Below are 17501 nucleotides of genomic sequence, written 5' to 3'. Positions count from 1 at the left end.
GATAAACATTTATGTGCGAGCAACTACAGACTACGAAAAACTCACATCGTAACCGATAAGTTCTAACCGAAGCTTTGTTGTTAACCTGCATCATATATTCCACCAACAAATTTTTCTAAGGCAACATTCTAGAAAACATCCTATGAGTTCATTTTGGTTCAACCATCCACGTGTCTCATTCGACCAACTAATAATCATTCAATTACGTTAATTGCAAAATTTGTAATAATATTTATAATATATATATATATATATATATATATATATATATATATATATATATATATATATATATATATATATATATATTAAATCTCCATATTGATAAGATTTTACCTTCATAAACTAATACTCAAATGTTAAAACAAGTAAATCACAAAATAACAATAATTAAAAATACTATTAATTAGAAAATTTGAAAACAGTAAGGACCGTTTATGTAGTTTATGTTTCCACGTTTAAAAGAAAACATGAGTTTAGTTTAGGAAAAATGGAAACTGTCAAATCATATAAACTATAGGGATCACTTTCGCAACTTTTAATATCATATGAAATTTGTAGAAAATTAAAATCAGCAACTTATTAAAAAGATAGAGACTACTTGTATAAATACCACTTTAATTAAAAGAAAATGAGATGAGTTTGTAAGTGGCATTTGAAAAAGAAAAAGTAAGTGATGCATTGTGCCCGACCTATCAAACTATAGACCTTGGTACTGCCACCATCATCGACAAAGGAGACTACTAATTTTCTTTTATTTTTAAAGCTGCACGGTTTCTTTTACCAAAACTTAACACTTGTGTTTCATCAAATTCGGTTATTCCTTGGCCGAAGAGAGACATATGATGAAACCAAAATACGTAATAGGTTCATACTAAAACAACTTAATCAAGCTCAAATCAAAAAGACATACCTTAATTTCTAAAATAGCTCCGAAAACCTTCCCGAACTTCAAACCCCTATTTCTGTTTTGTTTCTCAAACATTGCTTGCAATTTTTGTGGGCATTCCACTCTATTTCTCGTGTCTTTTATAATACCCAAGTTTGTAACCTTTATAGTTAACTCAAAAGTCCAAATTTATGTCTCTAATCAAAGTGATGAGTTTTGGTATTAAAATTCTATAATTTCTCTATTTACTCCTAATTAATTCCTTAATCATAATTATAACAATACATTTAGACCATATATTTATATATTTATTTTAATTTGAGTTTACACAAAATTAAAATGCAATTTGATTTATAAGTTAACATATTTTTATCATTATAAGATATCAAATATCATTGTCAAAAAATTGAGGCAATTAAGGTCCCATCAAACCTAGCATGATTTCACATATTTTTGCTATCATATTTAAAAGTATACATAATACTAGTGAGATGCAACAAAAATACAAAATAGACGGGTTAAAGGTTATATTTTGTGTGCTACAAGTAGTTGATATATTAGTTTAATTTTTGAATTTTTTTTAAGTTGTTAAGTTTAACAAGTAAAAAAGTAGAGTACTTAGATTAGTTTTTTAGAAAGTTTTAATTTTTTTTACAAATATATCTTTAATTAATTATGAAAAACATATTCACCAATAAATATGTAATTTTTTTTATTATGATTGGTTTGACTGACAGCAGAAATTTGACCCGATTAATTCTTTTGACAAGCTTCATTTTTTAATCAAGTTATTTTTCGTGTACTCAAAGGAAACATAACACAAATGAGTGAGAAATTGTCATCCATAATTTATGTGTGACGACACTATCTACAATATATATAAAATAAAGAGACATGTTTACATTAATATGGCTAATAATATGTTTTCCTAATTTAAACATACAACAGAAATTAGAAATGCAATTAGAATCCCTAATTTACATCACATAATTGAGATTCTGCATCTTCCACTCACCAACTCCTGTACTAACCAAAAGGAAAATTAATATTAACAAACTATATTTTTCAGTAATCAAATTCATTTTCATAAGACAAGTCCTCTCATTTATATGACACAATAACTAAATTCTACACAAAATTGAGACCTTCTTTTGCATATTATCAAAGTACAAGTTTCATTGCATCAGATACAAGTCATTTCCAAAAGTAAATTTTAAGAAAGGAGAATCTAACCTTTAGGATCTTTGAGTTAATTCCTTTATTTTTTTTAAAAGTAAAATGGTTGAGTTCCTGCTACATTAAGCTCCATTTGTGTCAAGAAATCTTGATAATAAAAGTTGCTTCCCTCTAACTAAGAGTGCAAAGATGCCATAAGCAGGGAGATGAATCAATCCCACTCCTAAATACCTGCAAAAATAAATATATATATGTAGTAAATAGTATGTAGAAAGCCTGTTAAATCAAATTTATAATCATCAAAGATGTTTAACAAAATGTAAATTCAGATAGGAAGATACCAAATGGGAGCATATGGAGATGATAAATCAAGAAAGGAATATGGCCACCTGCAATAAGAACATCATGTAAATATATAAATAAAAACATACATAGACCAAAGGGTTGGTTTTCACCATTTTTTATATATATGAAGAAACTAATATTTACACAAATCATTTTAAATATATAAAATAAAGATCTGGGCTTACCACATTGATACACAAGCATGAACAATCCATTGGAAAATGACAAATATACATGTCCATAGACCAAAATAGGCCAAACGAAAGAAAGGGAATCGCTGATTTAAAAAAAAATAAAAAATAAATCAAGTTAGTAAAGTCAGAAGTATAAAATTGAAGAACACAGTAAATGGGAAACATGAAACTTACTAAACGATTGAGAATCATGTCAATAATGAGGAGAATGGCATTGAGAGAATGCATGCTAACATCCAACTGAAATGGACATAAATACCCCTCAAAAATCCATGTTTTTATCTCGTTTTATATATAAGCTCATAGAACATGAAAGACTTACTAAAGTTAAACTGTACCCTGTAGGGGTAAGAAACGGATAGATGATGAACCAAAAGACACTATCAGTGAGTCCAACAGCTCCTGCACATATCTGTTTATTAAGGGAGAAGGTGAGGAAGGGTATTAATGGAAATAACACAAATTGAAGCTTTATTTTTTTTGAAAAACTTGCCTGGAAGAGTATTTGAAAGAAATATCCACATATACCAGCAGTCTTTCTATCATGAGTTTCTTTGTGATTGTTGTTAGGGTTTATGGGGATTCTGTGGGAGCTTAATCCCTCTGAGGGAGCAATGTAAGTGCCTCTTTCTGTGTCTAAAACATGATTGTTATTATCATCATCAACTTCATTCCAATATTTATAACATCCATGAATGGAAAGTGAAGATCCAAGCTACATTATATTTAGAAATAAAGATTCAGCATCAAAGGAAACTTTTATAGTTATAGATATAATTAGCAAGAATTTCATACCCCAAAATATACAGTCACCAAAGTAAATGTCCACCTGTTTGTTTATCAGAAACACCACAAAAGGGAATATGTTAGAAAATATAATAACTAAATGGTTTGTGTATTAATTATGAAACATAAAAGGATTGTAATTTGTAACAACTTACTGAGTGTAAAAGAAAAGTACATCAGGTCCAGCAGTTATCAGATTAGCAATAAGAAGTGCTGACATGACACCAAATGCAATTAATCTGTAAACAAGCAGCCAAACAGGATGGAGTGCTTTCAAAGAGGTCTTCCAAGTTTCATCTTCATACAAGATCCCAATTGGTTCCACATCATGTTCATCTTCTTTTCTGTGACTTGTTCTTTTGTTGAAGACTTCATATTTAATAATTAAAATTGCTGCTGCTATCATAGCAATGATGACCCATAATGCACACAGGAAGAATCTCCAGTTGAACCAGTAACTTAGGGTTGTTGTGTCATCAGCCATTGCCAGACCTAGCTAACTTACAGCTCCTATTTGAAGTTCAATATCAAAATTCAGTACACTTTATGAGATTATAATGTAGTTTGTTAAATGATCTTTAGAGAATGAACACAAAATTCAAGTTAATTCCCATGGAGCTCCTAATTGTTGTAAGTTGTGATGATTACACCAAAATTTATACAGAGTCTCACACTGTTTCAAAAATTACAGAAAACAAAACCAGCACTACGATTTTTAGAGATAAATTTAGCGTTTTACGAAATTGATATATAATTTGTCATAAATTTATAGCTCTATCTTAGTAACTATTGCTGATTGCATGCGTCAAAGCTGTAGGAATAATCATATCAGTTTTACTTTGATATTTGAGATCAAAAGGTTAAAGTGTACTGTTCTGCTTCAAATTTTGGAATAAAAACATGTAATATCGATAGAGTAACAGGCATAAACACAGAGTGCAGGTTTGTGACGTTAAAGAACAACGCCATGAAAGGAACAAAAAAAAAATATGATTAGAAAATATGAAGCTGAAACATTGAGAAATAGCAGAGAGGTTAGTTGTGGAATTACCTGTGATAATTGATGATTATCAGAGTTCCAAACAGAAAGATTTAGGGTTTGAGAAATTGAGAGAGAACCGCCATTAAGAAAGCAAGTAGAATTGAGTAAAGGAACACCAACCGCAACCGCAACCTACTACGGCCAATCAAGGTCAACATCTTCACTGTGTACTATATTCATTTCGATCTATGGTCACTTTTGCTCATACGTTGTAATTCTATTTTCTACAACATATTTAATATAATAAACTTCTTATTTTAATAATTTAATATAATAAATTTATTATGTATATATAATATATAATAGATTATAATTATGTCTTTCACTTTCGCTTATATAATCTCTATCTTTTTAGTTAACTCTATTTCTTATCATTTTTGGTATAAAAGTACGAAAGAATCGAAGTGAATTCATCAATTACGATTATGATTATTAAATAATAATAATAATAATAATAATAATAATAATAATAATAATAATAATAATAATAATAATAATGTATGTTTTTTTTAGATTTAGATAATGACATAAACTATTTCATATATATGCTAAATCATTGTCTTTATAGAAAAGATGTTACATTCAAGGCATTTTGTTTAACCAATAACATTTACATAAATATATTTAATATAGTATCATTTAAGGGATAACGCCATTAATTAAAAATGTACCTTTTCATTTATCTCCCCTCCTTCACTAAATTTTGTTTGGTCCATAGGTCACCAGATGTGTTCACATGGAATTTATATGACAAAGACACATCAATATTTTCCTTTTGTGTATATTTCAATTAGATTTTGGTATAACACTTAAATTACTATTAATTTAATTAAATTTCTCTCTCATATGGTTTCCCCAAATATACAATTTCATTCATCCAAAAGAAACTCTGAGGAATTGGCACATCAATGCATTGATATATACGTATAGAAAAAGAAGTATTTGTTAAGTCGCACATTATATATCCCTGCAGTTGAAAGCTTAATTACATAAACAAAACGGTTAAAAATCTTTTTTTCTATATTTATTTTATAAACAATGAAAATAGCAAAATCCAGTTACAATACTATTTATTTTGGACATAAAATCCAATTGCATTTTTGATTGCCCTTAATAAAAGTCATTCATTTTTACAACCACCGAAATCAATTGATTGAATTCCGAAACTATATATATACAGCAGAATCGGAATCGGAATCAGAATCACTCTAATCTGTAACTCCCATTTGGCCTCCATTCATCACTGTCCCTCAGCTGTTCTGCTAAGAAATCAACTGGCAATGATCCTGGAGGAGCCGACTTCTGACTGACATCACCATATTCATCATCAGAATCTTCATCAAAGTAACTCTCATCTTCACTGTAATCCTCCTCTTCAAAATCTTCATTTGACACGATTTCTGCAGGATATGAATGCTCTGCCACCTGTGAAACTGTCTCAAACTCCTCCACCACTTTCAACAGATCATCGGGTCCCACCCCAATATCTTCCAGCAACATCGCCTTGTTTGACTCAATAGCTCGTCTCCATAACAATGTCATTTTTGGGCTTGAAATAGATGATACTGTCTTTGACTTGTATAAGTCAATTTCAGTGTTGTTTTCTGATATAGGTGCACCATGGTACATAGATTTCCAAGCATGGCCTCTCCAAATCAAGATTTGTTCATCATCAAAAGATAGCAGCACACAAGGAACTAATTCCTAGAGAAAAGAAAACATCGTTCATCATCAATAGATTATATGACTTTTTTTTTTTTTTTCTGACTTAATACAGAGAGAACAACTTAATAGAGAAAGTCAGGATAAAACCTTTAACTTAGCACCAAGCTTTTTGTAATCACTTGCATGCATCCCTGTACAGTCAATCTTCACCAATGCAGACTCTTCAAAAGCTTGTCTCACATCTTTTACTAGATTAAGGTACACTCCATTTTTAGCTGAAAAGAATAAAGAAATTCAGACTATGAAGTGAAAATTGAGCATCGATAATCTATAATGAGCAGATATGTAATGAAGTTACCTAGTTTACAAATTGGGGGAAGTTTTTTCCCTTTTATTCTCAACTCATCGGCTTCTTCTTTAGTCAAACCTTCAGGTGCTTCTTGTATGAGTTTAGGGTAAACTGGGGTTGCAGGTTTCCATAGCATCAGAGGATATTGTGGACGAGTGTTATGATCATAGTGCCTACCACGGAAAAGATAAAGCACACCACCAGTTTTAAGAATAATTTTACCACCAGTCTTCTCCTGTTGTTTGAACTAATCTTTAGCACTAGCACATGAAAAATGAAAATCCCAAGATTGATTACTTAGATAGTTAGATTGAATTAAAGAACCTGAAGAACTCGACAAACATTTCTCATGTCAACAGTGGGAACTCCAAGGCATCGGACTTTACAGACAGGATCTCTCCTCCAGTGGGAATGTATCAGTTCCAGCATATTATGCGTCAATCCATCCCTTCCTGCAAGATCCAATTTATGAGTTAAAACCATTTCTGTTCCACTAGTGAATTGTAATCGCGATTATATGCAATTTGTAGGTTGTTTATATGTGCATCTTACCAAGATTGACCTGGCGATTACTAGAAATGTGAAGTTTAACAAGCTCTAGTCTCTCTGCTCTACTTAGTGGCTTCCCAAGCACTTCCTCCCTCGGCTTCACCTCAAAATTCCCAAGCTCATACGGTTTCAACATCTCCAGTTGCTTGGAATTGGAATTGTTACCCGGATTCAATGACTCGAAAAGCTTGATTTTCCTGGTTGATTTCTTCAATGGCGCCTTACCAGTCCAAGGCCTTGGCATAGTGGGCGGCGCGAATGGCAGAAAGGCTGGCTCACGAATGGCAATTGGCTTGGCTCGGGGAATTTCGGAGTAACTGTACTGAAATTCAAATGGGGCACCGGGGAGCTGGTAGGATACACCGGATTCACCTACGACGACGGAACGGTCTCCGTCGGAGGAAACAACTTCACCATCTCTAACAGGTTTGTAGTATTTGGAGCGGCGGTGGAAGGTTTTGAAGGCGGGGTTTGATTGGGGTTTTGGTGGTGGTGGTTTTTGGGCTTTGCGGACTGGTGGATATTTGGGAATCGGGATTGGGGGTTTGATGGTGTTCGGAGATGGGGATGGGGGTGGGGGTGTGGGGAGGGAGGAGAAGAGATTTGGGTTTGGGAGAGATGCTAAAATCGCCATTTTCGATTACAGATAGAGATATTCACAGAGGTTCCTTCACTTGCAGATGAAAAAAATAGACAAGGGAGACTAACCCGTACCATATCTTCATACTCATGATACGACGTCGTTCGTGTTGGGATACATTCAGTCATCAGTTCAGACGAAGAGATAAACCGGCAAATCAAAACGGTCGATCATGAACAATTTGCATTTGGATGAAGACAAACCGGGGAAATTTTGGAGATATCTTGAAGGGATGATACGACGTCATTCCTTTGTTATTTAATTTTGGGAAACTTTAAATAAATCACTATATCTCTGTGTATATATACCGAAAGATATTTAATTTTGGGAATCTTTAAATAAATCACTATATCTCTGTGTATATATACGGAAAGAATGTCGTAAAAGCCCTTAAATTTTTTTTTTTTTTAATAAATTATGAGTTTTATCCTTTGATGTTTCTTGGGTTCATTAAAGCCCGATATTTGATATAGTTTTTGCATTTATGCCGTTTTAAAGGTTTCCCAGTCAACTGGAGGCTAAGCAGTTATCAAGGTCCAAATTTCAATAGCGGTCATATTCCGCTATTTGAAATCGCGGTTATCGCGGTGGTATGATAGTGATATAGCGGTTTTTTAATATTATGTATATAATTTATATTATATATTTATACAAAATTTATATATTAGATTATTAATACTATACGTAATTAATATCATAAAAATCATATAAAAACATAACGTAATCTATATATAATATTCTTTCTAATATAGTTATATGAAAACTAAAAAGTATCAAAATATCATTACAGCTTAAGTCGTTTGTGGTTTCTAAGTACTGAAACGGACAGAAAAGGAAGTTGTTATTTGTTGATTTGTAATTTGTAATTAATTATATTTATTATTTGGACTTATTAAGACAAAAAGTGTAGTGGACTAGTTAAAAAAAATAAAGATTTAATATTGAAATAACATACAATCGTTTTTTTCTTTGTTAAAGTAGTCAAATATGTATGCAATTGTAAAAGCGGGTGTAGTGTTGCTATAGCGCTGATGGGTTTCGCGGTAAATAGCGGTCGATAGCGCCGCTAATAGCGTTACTGCTATTTATAAACGCTATTTCAAAATAGCGGTTTAATAACACCTCAAAGCGCTATAGTACGCTATTGATAGCATAGACTGCAGGTCACGCACAAGCTATCTAACTCACTGAAGTTGAAACCATTGAATCAATCACCATGTTTTATTTTTGATTCAAATAACCATCGTTTTCTGCCAACTTCATTCGAATAGAAACTCCTCTTTGATTTTTTCCTTTGTGGCTACGACTGTTGAGGAACAAATCACACAAACACATATATACACAGATACCATGTGCATGTATATGTGGGTTTTGCTAGCAATAAAACACACTCTTTTAATTTTTCTAATGATCTTGGCTCTTTTGTTGTAAAACTCGATAAACACAAACATACCTGCAAATTACTACGTTTCGGAAATGATTGTGTGTATATGTGGGTGTTACCGTTCATCGTCTTCTCTAATACCTACATAAACAACCCCTATTCACCTCCATTTTCTCCACCCAACACCCATCAAAATCTTTCTTCTTCCCCTTTCTTCTAATCACAACCATCAAGAATACCATTAAATCCTTTCTTCCTACTCCTTTCTCCAAAGTTTTTGCGATGTCTTCAATAATCTGTCCTTTCGTCCTACTCCTTTCTCCTTAATTATAAGAGTTAAGAATATTAAATATTAATCCTGTATAAATAACAATATAATGATAAATTCTGTTTTTTTAATGGTATTTCCAGTAAAAAAAGTAATTTGGAAGTAAAAAAAATAGGTAATTATGATGGGATTAAAAATGTAATGAGATGTCAATTTTTTTTATAAAGTTTTTTGGGCTAAATCAGTATATTGCAGATAGTAGAAGTTCCAAAACAATATACATTCCACTATACAAAAGAGAAAGCACATTAAAAAAAACAGTTTTATGTTCAAATCGACCAAAATGGGCCTTAAATAGTCTAAGTACGAGTCAACGATTTCAACCTCAAGAGCCCAAATTGAAGAGTAGGGCTTTCTTTTTCACGACGATGGCCCTCAAATGCCCAATTTGATTTTTTTTTTTGCTTCCTACAAAACCATCTTCCAACCCTAATCAAGCCGTATCAGTACAATTCGGCAAAAATGCAGATCTTCGTGAAAACCCTAACGGGGAAGACGATTACGTTGGAAGTTGAATCCTCCGACACAATCGACAATGTGAAGGCGAAGATCCAAGACAAGGAAGGTATCCCACCGGACCAGCAGCGTCTTATTTTCGCCGGGAAACAACTTGAGGACGGCAGAACCCTTGCCGACTACAACATCCAGAAGGAGTCAACCCTCCACCTGGTTCTCCGTCTCCGTGGTGGCGCAAAGAAGCGCAAGAAGAAGACCTACACCAAGCCGAAGAAGATCAAGCATAAGCACAAGAAGGTTAAGTTGAGCGTGTTGCAGTTCTACAAGGTTGATGATTCCGGAAAGGTGCAGAGGTTGAGGAAAGAGTGTCCTAATGCTGAGTGTGGTGCTGGGACTTTCATGGCTAACCACTTCGATAGGCACTATTGCGGCAAGTGTGGTCTCACTTACGTCTACCAGAAGGAGAAGGCTTGATTAGATAAGTGTTCATCGTCGTTTTTTGAGTTATGAATTATAATTCTGAGTTTTCTTGTTATATCTTGTGGTAAACCTGGATTTCTATGGTTGTTTTTGAATTGATGAAACTGAATGCTTTTGTTTATCAACATTTCAAACTATCTAAACTGTTTTACAACGATATGTTTACTACTTAGCTACTCCTGTAGGTGTCGTGATTATGTTTAAAACTTATTGTTATTCTGAATTTTTAGGTTTTCTTGATTGGAGCTAATTGATAAATGCTTATGAAACATGTTTAGACGATATCCTCGATCAGAATAATCCAGCCTTGCTAACCAAAACCGACCTTTGCAATATTAGTTTTCCAAACAACTTCTCGATGTTCTTTGTTTTTTTTTCAGCAATCCCTCTCATTGCTTCTGGCATCATCAGATATTGATATATAGAATATTTTTATGTATAGAATTCCTTGGACCATTGACATAGGATTATCTTACCAATCAATTAGAAATTTTCTAATAAATAAATCAAGAGCTCAAATATAACAAAGGATCCCAACTAAAATCATTGTCTACCAACCAATCTGTTGTGACCATAAATAAACATGTATGAATCCATGACATCTAACACACGACCTCTACTTCCCATGTGATGTACATAATACATACAAAAATCAAGTGTCATGCATGAACCTATTACATATAAAACAAGTTTTTAAGTATATCCTTGCAACACCAGTGAAACTTTAGAAAAAAGTCATAAGTATCATGCAACGTGAGCATGTATTATGCTATTATTGTTTTAATGGGAGACTCAAATGCCACTTTAGGGTTTCGATTTAGTTATAGTAGTTATGAACAAAGCAATTGAAACATGACCTACGCAAAATAACCATCCATCTTGAATTGATAAACCATGCGATCATATGCATTTAGGTGCTTTTTGGTTGATAAGTGTTGAATGTCCATGTATAGCGATGGATAAGGAGCCAAAACAACCTCCTTTTGTTGGTATCACACACATGCAAAACTTTAGTACTATGAACAAGTGTTTGCTAGCTCGTAGAACACTCAAGCTCACAATATGAATATGATGTCTAGTTCCTCACAAACCCCTATCATAACCCTTTATAGTGCTTCAAATTTAATGCACACAAGTTGGGCAAAGTTGTACTTAAAAAGCTAAACATTAAGGCTAACTATATGCTTAGGGTGTGAACCCTTTTGATGCATGGGTTGGTATGGTCTGGACGTTTTTAGTCCACAACAATTAGTCTTTTAGCGGTACTTCCACACATGAAGTCTACATATCGTCCTTAAAATCAATCCTATCATTCATTACTCGCCTAGTTGTGCGACCCAATGGACTTTCCAATTGACGTTGACATAGTGTCGACTTGTATCCATTCAATCAGCCTATATACATTGCCTATACATTTATGCATATCCACAATATCTATCCATCCGATAAATGTATACAATGTGTTTAATCAGTCCATTCGATAGATTAGTCAATCAACTCCTTCCACTCGATCCATCTATCTGATTTATCCATACGATGCATTTAATTGTTATTTTATCACTAATATGTCAAATTAATCCATCCAATCCTCCCTCCAAGTCAATCAATATCCGTCCATCTGATTTACTCATTTATCCATTATACTCATCCATTCCATCAAATCTTATCCGATTATTTGATCAATCCAATCGGTAATCATCTGGTCCATTTGTCTATTTAATCCATCCACGACCAATTGAACCGATCCATCCATTTGATTCAATCATTTCATTTGATTAGTCCTTATTAATCCACCATGCCATATATATATGATCTATGTTTTTTTACTCAATCGATCCATCTATCTAATCCATCATTTAGTCAGTATGTTCAATCCACCCATCTGATTAATCAGTAGTACATCTCATTGATCTATCCATCTTATCCATCCGATTAATTCATCATTTCGACCCATTGATCATTTAATCTATTGATATATCCATTCGATATATATATATATATATATATATATATATATATATATATATATATATATATATATATATATATATATATATATATATATATATATATATATATAATACGAAAAAAAAAATTATTAAGTTACACTTATAAAAATAAAAAGCAAAGGAAATATTATATAGTCATTATACTTAATAAAATCTAATGCCATTAAATATATAATAGAAATAGTTAATTACTAAAGAATTAAGAATATTTAAAACTTTAATATTACTAGGGACAAGCATGCAGGGATGGCAAAAGAAACCGAACCCGATGGTGAAAACCGAAAACCGACATATTAGGGTCGGGTTTGGGGTCGGTTAATTGGGATCGGGATCGGGTTTGGTATGCTTTTAGAAAAATTTCGCGGGTTTGGTTACGGGGACGGTAAACAAAATACCCGTCCCGATTACCCGAAACCAAAACCGAAACCGAAACCCGTTACCTGAAACCGTTAATATATATATATATATATATATATATATATATATATATATATATATATATATATATATATATATATATATTAATTTCTTTGAGTTATCTTTTTTGTTGTGAACGATTTAAAGATAATTTCTTGAGATAGCTTTGTGTTTATTTGTAATGTTAGTGTTTTGACATTTTTTTTATTCATATTACTTAGAGTAATAGTGATATTATGGTTTATGAATGCTAGTGTCTTTATTGTTTTTGTTGCCACTAGTAACCACTTATGTATCAGAACAAATATGTATTCTCTTAGTAGTTTTGTAAATTATCAAAATTATTTTGGATATGAATTTATGTTTGCATCACTAAGTCTAATGGTTTGTATTCTCATTTCATCAAAATTATTTTTAATTTGAATGTTAAACGGGGATCCCCGTTACCCCGTTGGGATACCCGCAGACCCGATAGTGTTTGGTAAACGGATACCTGTTGGGAATCGAACCGGTGATGGGATCGATTTTGATATTCGGGGACGGGGGCGGGATTACCAAAACCCGTCCCAAACCCGCCCCGTTGCCATCCCTACAAGCATGGTGTGATTCGGTGCAGTTTTTGATCAAAATCGAACCGAAAACCGCAACTTCAGTTTTGTGAAGTTTAGAAACCGCACCGTTAGGTTTTTATGCGGTTCGGTTTTTGCGGGTTTTTTTTTCGGTTTTTTGTGGTTCGGTTTTTGCTTTGCGGTTTTTTGTCAATTTTTTTATTTGGTTTTTATTTTGCCTTTTTACTAAAACTCAGGTAACTCAACGAGTTATTTTAACTCTGATGAGAAATGTTAATCATTTTTTTGAGAAACTTTATATAGAGATGAGGAGCACCAAAATTTTCATCCCTAGTAATGTGCGACTCCTCAAAGATGTGGGTTAAAAGATATAGACTTGACTCTCTATTATGAAATGTGAGAATGGTGAAAGTTTTATCTCAAATGCGATAAAGGATACTCTTATAAGGCTGACAAAATTAAAGCTCAATGGATATCTTGGAGATGAACTATATCACCACCTCTTGGTTTGAAATCAAAAAACATAACCACTCATCCAACATGCTTCTAATATTTGAATATAATACAAATTAAATATAATATTTGTTTCATAGATACTTACAATACTATCAATTAATGTATTGATAAAAATGATACTATCATAACTAGTACTTTTAATATTAAAATGTTAAAAAATATAATAAACATTATTTGTTCTTGTAAATATCACTATATGTATGCTTAAAATATACAATAATCATATGATAAGATAGATATTCATATTTATAGAAATTTTAATTGACATGAGCTCTTCGTTTTTATAAATATCAACACTTAATATATATATATATATATATATATATATATATATATATATATATATATATATATATATATATATATATATATGGTGTGGTTCGGTTTTTGCGATTTTTGCAAAACTAAAAACTGCACCGTTGGTTTTCATTTCGGTTTCGGTTTATTCGGTTTTTTTCAGTTTGCAGTTCGGTTTTTGTTCACCCCTAAATATTACTAACACTTTGTTATTGAGTTTATTTAAGGACGAAAAAAGAAAGTAAATATGTGAAAAACAATGTTCTTTTTTAAAGGAATGTAAAGAAAAGAAAGAAAATAAAGCAAGTTCTCAAGTGCTATTTAAGGTGGGGAAAAAAAGGATATATATATATATATATATATATATATATATATATATATATATATATATATATATATATATATATATATATATATATATATATATATATATATATATATATATATATATATATATATATATATAAAGTTATGCTCTTAAATGACATTAAAGGAATCCATCCATCACATCTCTCTTTCTGTTCTCTATTGATCTATTCCTCGAATCTATCAAATTGTATACATCTAATTGATCCAAACAATCAATTAATCCAATCGATTTATCCATAGGATGTATAATTGATACCCTATATATTCTTTTAAATTAACATGGGTGATAGATCTTTTCCATACGGTTAATATATTTGATAGATCTATTCCAACCTAATTGATTCATCGGACTAATATATATGATAGATCTATTCCATCCATCAATCTATTATATCTAACTAATCAATCTACTTTGTTCATTAATTATGATTAATCAATTTATCCCATCCATATGTGCACCCTATCTGTCCTGTTCATAACATTCTTCCATCCAATCCATTCATTAGATCCTTCCATCTAATCCACTTATTAGATCAATCTATTGGACTTGTCCAATCGGTCATCCAATACACCATCCAATTAATCTATCCAATAAATCCATCATATAGGTTTATTCATATGATCTATATGTGTCCATCTATATGATCCATCATGAGTGTGTCAATATGATCCATCCATTTGTCATCTCTAGCTACATATTCGATCCATATGATTCATCTTATGGAAGAGTCTAGTTGATCCATTTGTCAATCGATCAATATGTTCCATCCACCCAAACCATCCTTTTTTTTTTTCCAGACTTTTATCTCTGTTTTGTGGCAAATTTGAGAAATATAGTACATATATGTAATACACACACTTATAGAGAAAACACAAGCATTGTGAATTTGCCTTGCATATTTAAATCATGAAAAAGCATTTAAAGAAATCATTTGAGAAGCATTGATGTCCTCGTGTCTTCAGACCTGTTTTTTTAGATGTTTTGAATTCATTTATCGTAGTGTACGTTTTAGATAATAAAATATTACATGTATAGATAAACTTTTGAGAAAACTATGTATCTTTTTTAAAAGCTAAGAAAAACTAGTTTTTGAGTAGCCTATATACATTGTTATTTTATATCTTCACAATCTAACATATTATTTTGGACATGTAACTCAAGAGGAAGATGCCTATAAGAGTAGTTAGAGAAAGCGAGTTAAGGATATGCAATTTGGAGGAATAAGACTACTTGGGACTTCTCGTACATATTTTTGAGAAACGTTTTATTCTCGTTGTTAAGTAAACGTTATTTTGAGACATATCATATAACTATATGAGGGTGTTTAGCAGTAATGGGGCTAATAATAACTAGTTTTGTATTCTAACTCCTATGTGGCTTATCGACGACATTCGTGGTATCGGTAGACTAGTTTTGTGATATACAGAAAAGGTGGATTTTAATATGACCTCTGTTTTTATATAAGAAGCTGATCTGTTACGGTAGCGGATGCAAACCAATTTAGTGGGGTGCATGGACCCTATTTAAAAGTGGGTCGCACCATATTTAATATTAAAACTCCCTCCAAATAGCTCATATAGTCATTTGTTTTTATTATAAAAAAACACAATATTTTTAAAAAATTTAGAATTTTATACTATTATATATTTTTAACAAATAATGGACCCGTTTAGTTTTCCTTCTGGATCCGCCACTGTTACACATTTTTTTTTTAAAAATATTATAACTACTTTAAATATAATTTGCTGAATTACATTCCTTTTTATACAAACTCCTTCCGAAAATAAATCGGTCAAAGTCAACATATATACAAGTAAGGGCGTGTTAAAACGCACGTGCATGCACATGGGCAAGTGAAGCTGGTTTCACAGTTAAGTAGGTGAGAAAAGCATTAAAATGGAGCTAATTAAGGGGGAAAAAGTGAGGACATTTTGAACACCCACTAAATTACATCACATGAAGAATTTATCCTTACTAAATTGCTTGCATTTATTTCATCCAAATCCATGTTACTTTACTTTTCAATATTAAATTTTATTTACTATAAGTAAAATAAACAAAAATATGTGTTCCGAAAAAACCTTTTGTTCACATTTTAATTCTAATTTGCATAATCATATATAGGTGTTATCTGCTTTGTTTAAGGACCTATATATTTTAATTTTTAACTATCAAAGCATTGAAAAGAGAAGATACCATCTGTTTTTTAGGTAATATAAATTACAGTTAAATATGTTAACACTATCTTCTTTAATATTTTATTCTTTTGAATTTGATCAAAAGTAAAACAAAAATGATGCAATTCATATGTTTATAAGAGTACGAGTGTGTCATTGATCGACATAGATTTCTATTAGGTTTTATGACTTGAATAGTAAAAACATAATAACGTTTGTATACAACAAGAATAATCTGAAATATAACTCTCACATAATCATAACTTTATCAATTCATAAAACATTCTTCCATATTACTTCAGGAGTTACCTTCTCAGTAGTTTCTCTATATCATGTTATGGGGACATGTTGAACCTTAAAAAATATGAATGTATTCTATAGTTTCTCTATATCATGTTATGGGGACATGTTGAACCTTCAAAAATATGAATGTATTCTATGACATTCTCATTTTCATGGTAGAAAAGATATTTTTATTTATGCTTATTTTAAAAACATAGTTTATTTATAAATGCAAAATTTGTCCCATAAAAGTATTTTCGAAGAAATGTTTTTCATTGACTATTATAATTTTGGGATGTCATAACTGATACAAGAAACATAAACGTAAACGTAAACGTAATCATTATTGACTTTACAATATCCAATGACCTAAATTTCCTTTAATCTCTCATCAAATCCAAACATTAAAAATACTTTCGTATCGATACATGTGATACAAAGAAACTGAGTGGGTCAGTTTGGGAAACCTGGTAAGTACATAGAGATTTCAATCCCACAATGTTATATAATATACATATATATTAAAAATCTGTATGATCAACTATTATATATATCTCATGTAAGCAATCTACCCCATCCCG

At 31.5% G+C, this 17501-nt stretch overlaps 3 protein-coding genes across 3 annotated transcripts; 1 reads left to right on the top strand and 2 right to left on the bottom strand.

The window, feature by feature from the left end:
* Window positions 1-1713: 1713 nt before the first annotated feature.
* On the bottom strand, window positions 1714-4638 carry LOC145034870 (uncharacterized). Its single transcript, XM_078983425.1, has 10 exons — window positions 4442-4638; window positions 3546-3900; window positions 3400-3433; window positions 3098-3319; window positions 2927-3016; window positions 2779-2844; window positions 2596-2687; window positions 2407-2454; window positions 2123-2296; window positions 1714-1910 (listed from the first exon to the last, which is right to left on the bottom strand). Exons 2-9 carry the CDS (start codon window positions 3872-3874, stop codon window positions 2188-2190), a joined length of 990 nt encoding a protein of 329 aa, XP_078839551.1. The 5' UTR covers window positions 3875-3900; window positions 4442-4638; the 3' UTR covers window positions 1714-1910; window positions 2123-2187.
* Window positions 4639-5501: 863 nt separating this feature from the next.
* CAF2 (RNA-binding CRS1 / YhbY (CRM) domain-containing protein) lies at window positions 5502-7898 on the bottom strand. The gene is made up of 5 exons (XM_078983424.1): window positions 6999-7898; window positions 6771-6898; window positions 6456-6681; window positions 6245-6372; window positions 5502-6136 (listed from the first exon to the last, which is right to left on the bottom strand). The coding sequence occupies exons 1-5, from the start codon at window positions 7627-7629 to the stop codon at window positions 5636-5638; spliced, it is 1614 nt and encodes a 537-aa protein (XP_078839550.1). The 5' UTR covers window positions 7630-7898; the 3' UTR covers window positions 5502-5635.
* Window positions 7899-9763: 1865 nt separating this feature from the next.
* Window positions 9764-10404, top strand: LOC145034868 (ubiquitin-ribosomal protein eS31 fusion protein-like). Its single transcript, XM_078983423.1, has one exon. The coding sequence runs from the start codon at window positions 9810-9812 to the stop codon at window positions 10275-10277; it is 468 nt and encodes a 155-aa protein (XP_078839549.1). The 5' UTR covers window positions 9764-9809; the 3' UTR covers window positions 10278-10404.
* The last annotated feature ends 7097 nt before the right edge of the window (window positions 10405-17501 follow it).

Source organism: Lactuca saligna, chromosome 3 (genome assembly GCF_052625555.1).
Source record: "Lactuca saligna cultivar CGN05327 chromosome 3, ASM5262555v1, whole genome shotgun sequence".
Taxonomy (NCBI): domain Eukaryota; kingdom Viridiplantae; phylum Streptophyta; class Magnoliopsida; order Asterales; family Asteraceae; genus Lactuca; species Lactuca saligna.
Note: the sequence above shows the minus strand (reverse complement) of the source record. Positions and strands in the feature narration are given on the sequence as shown.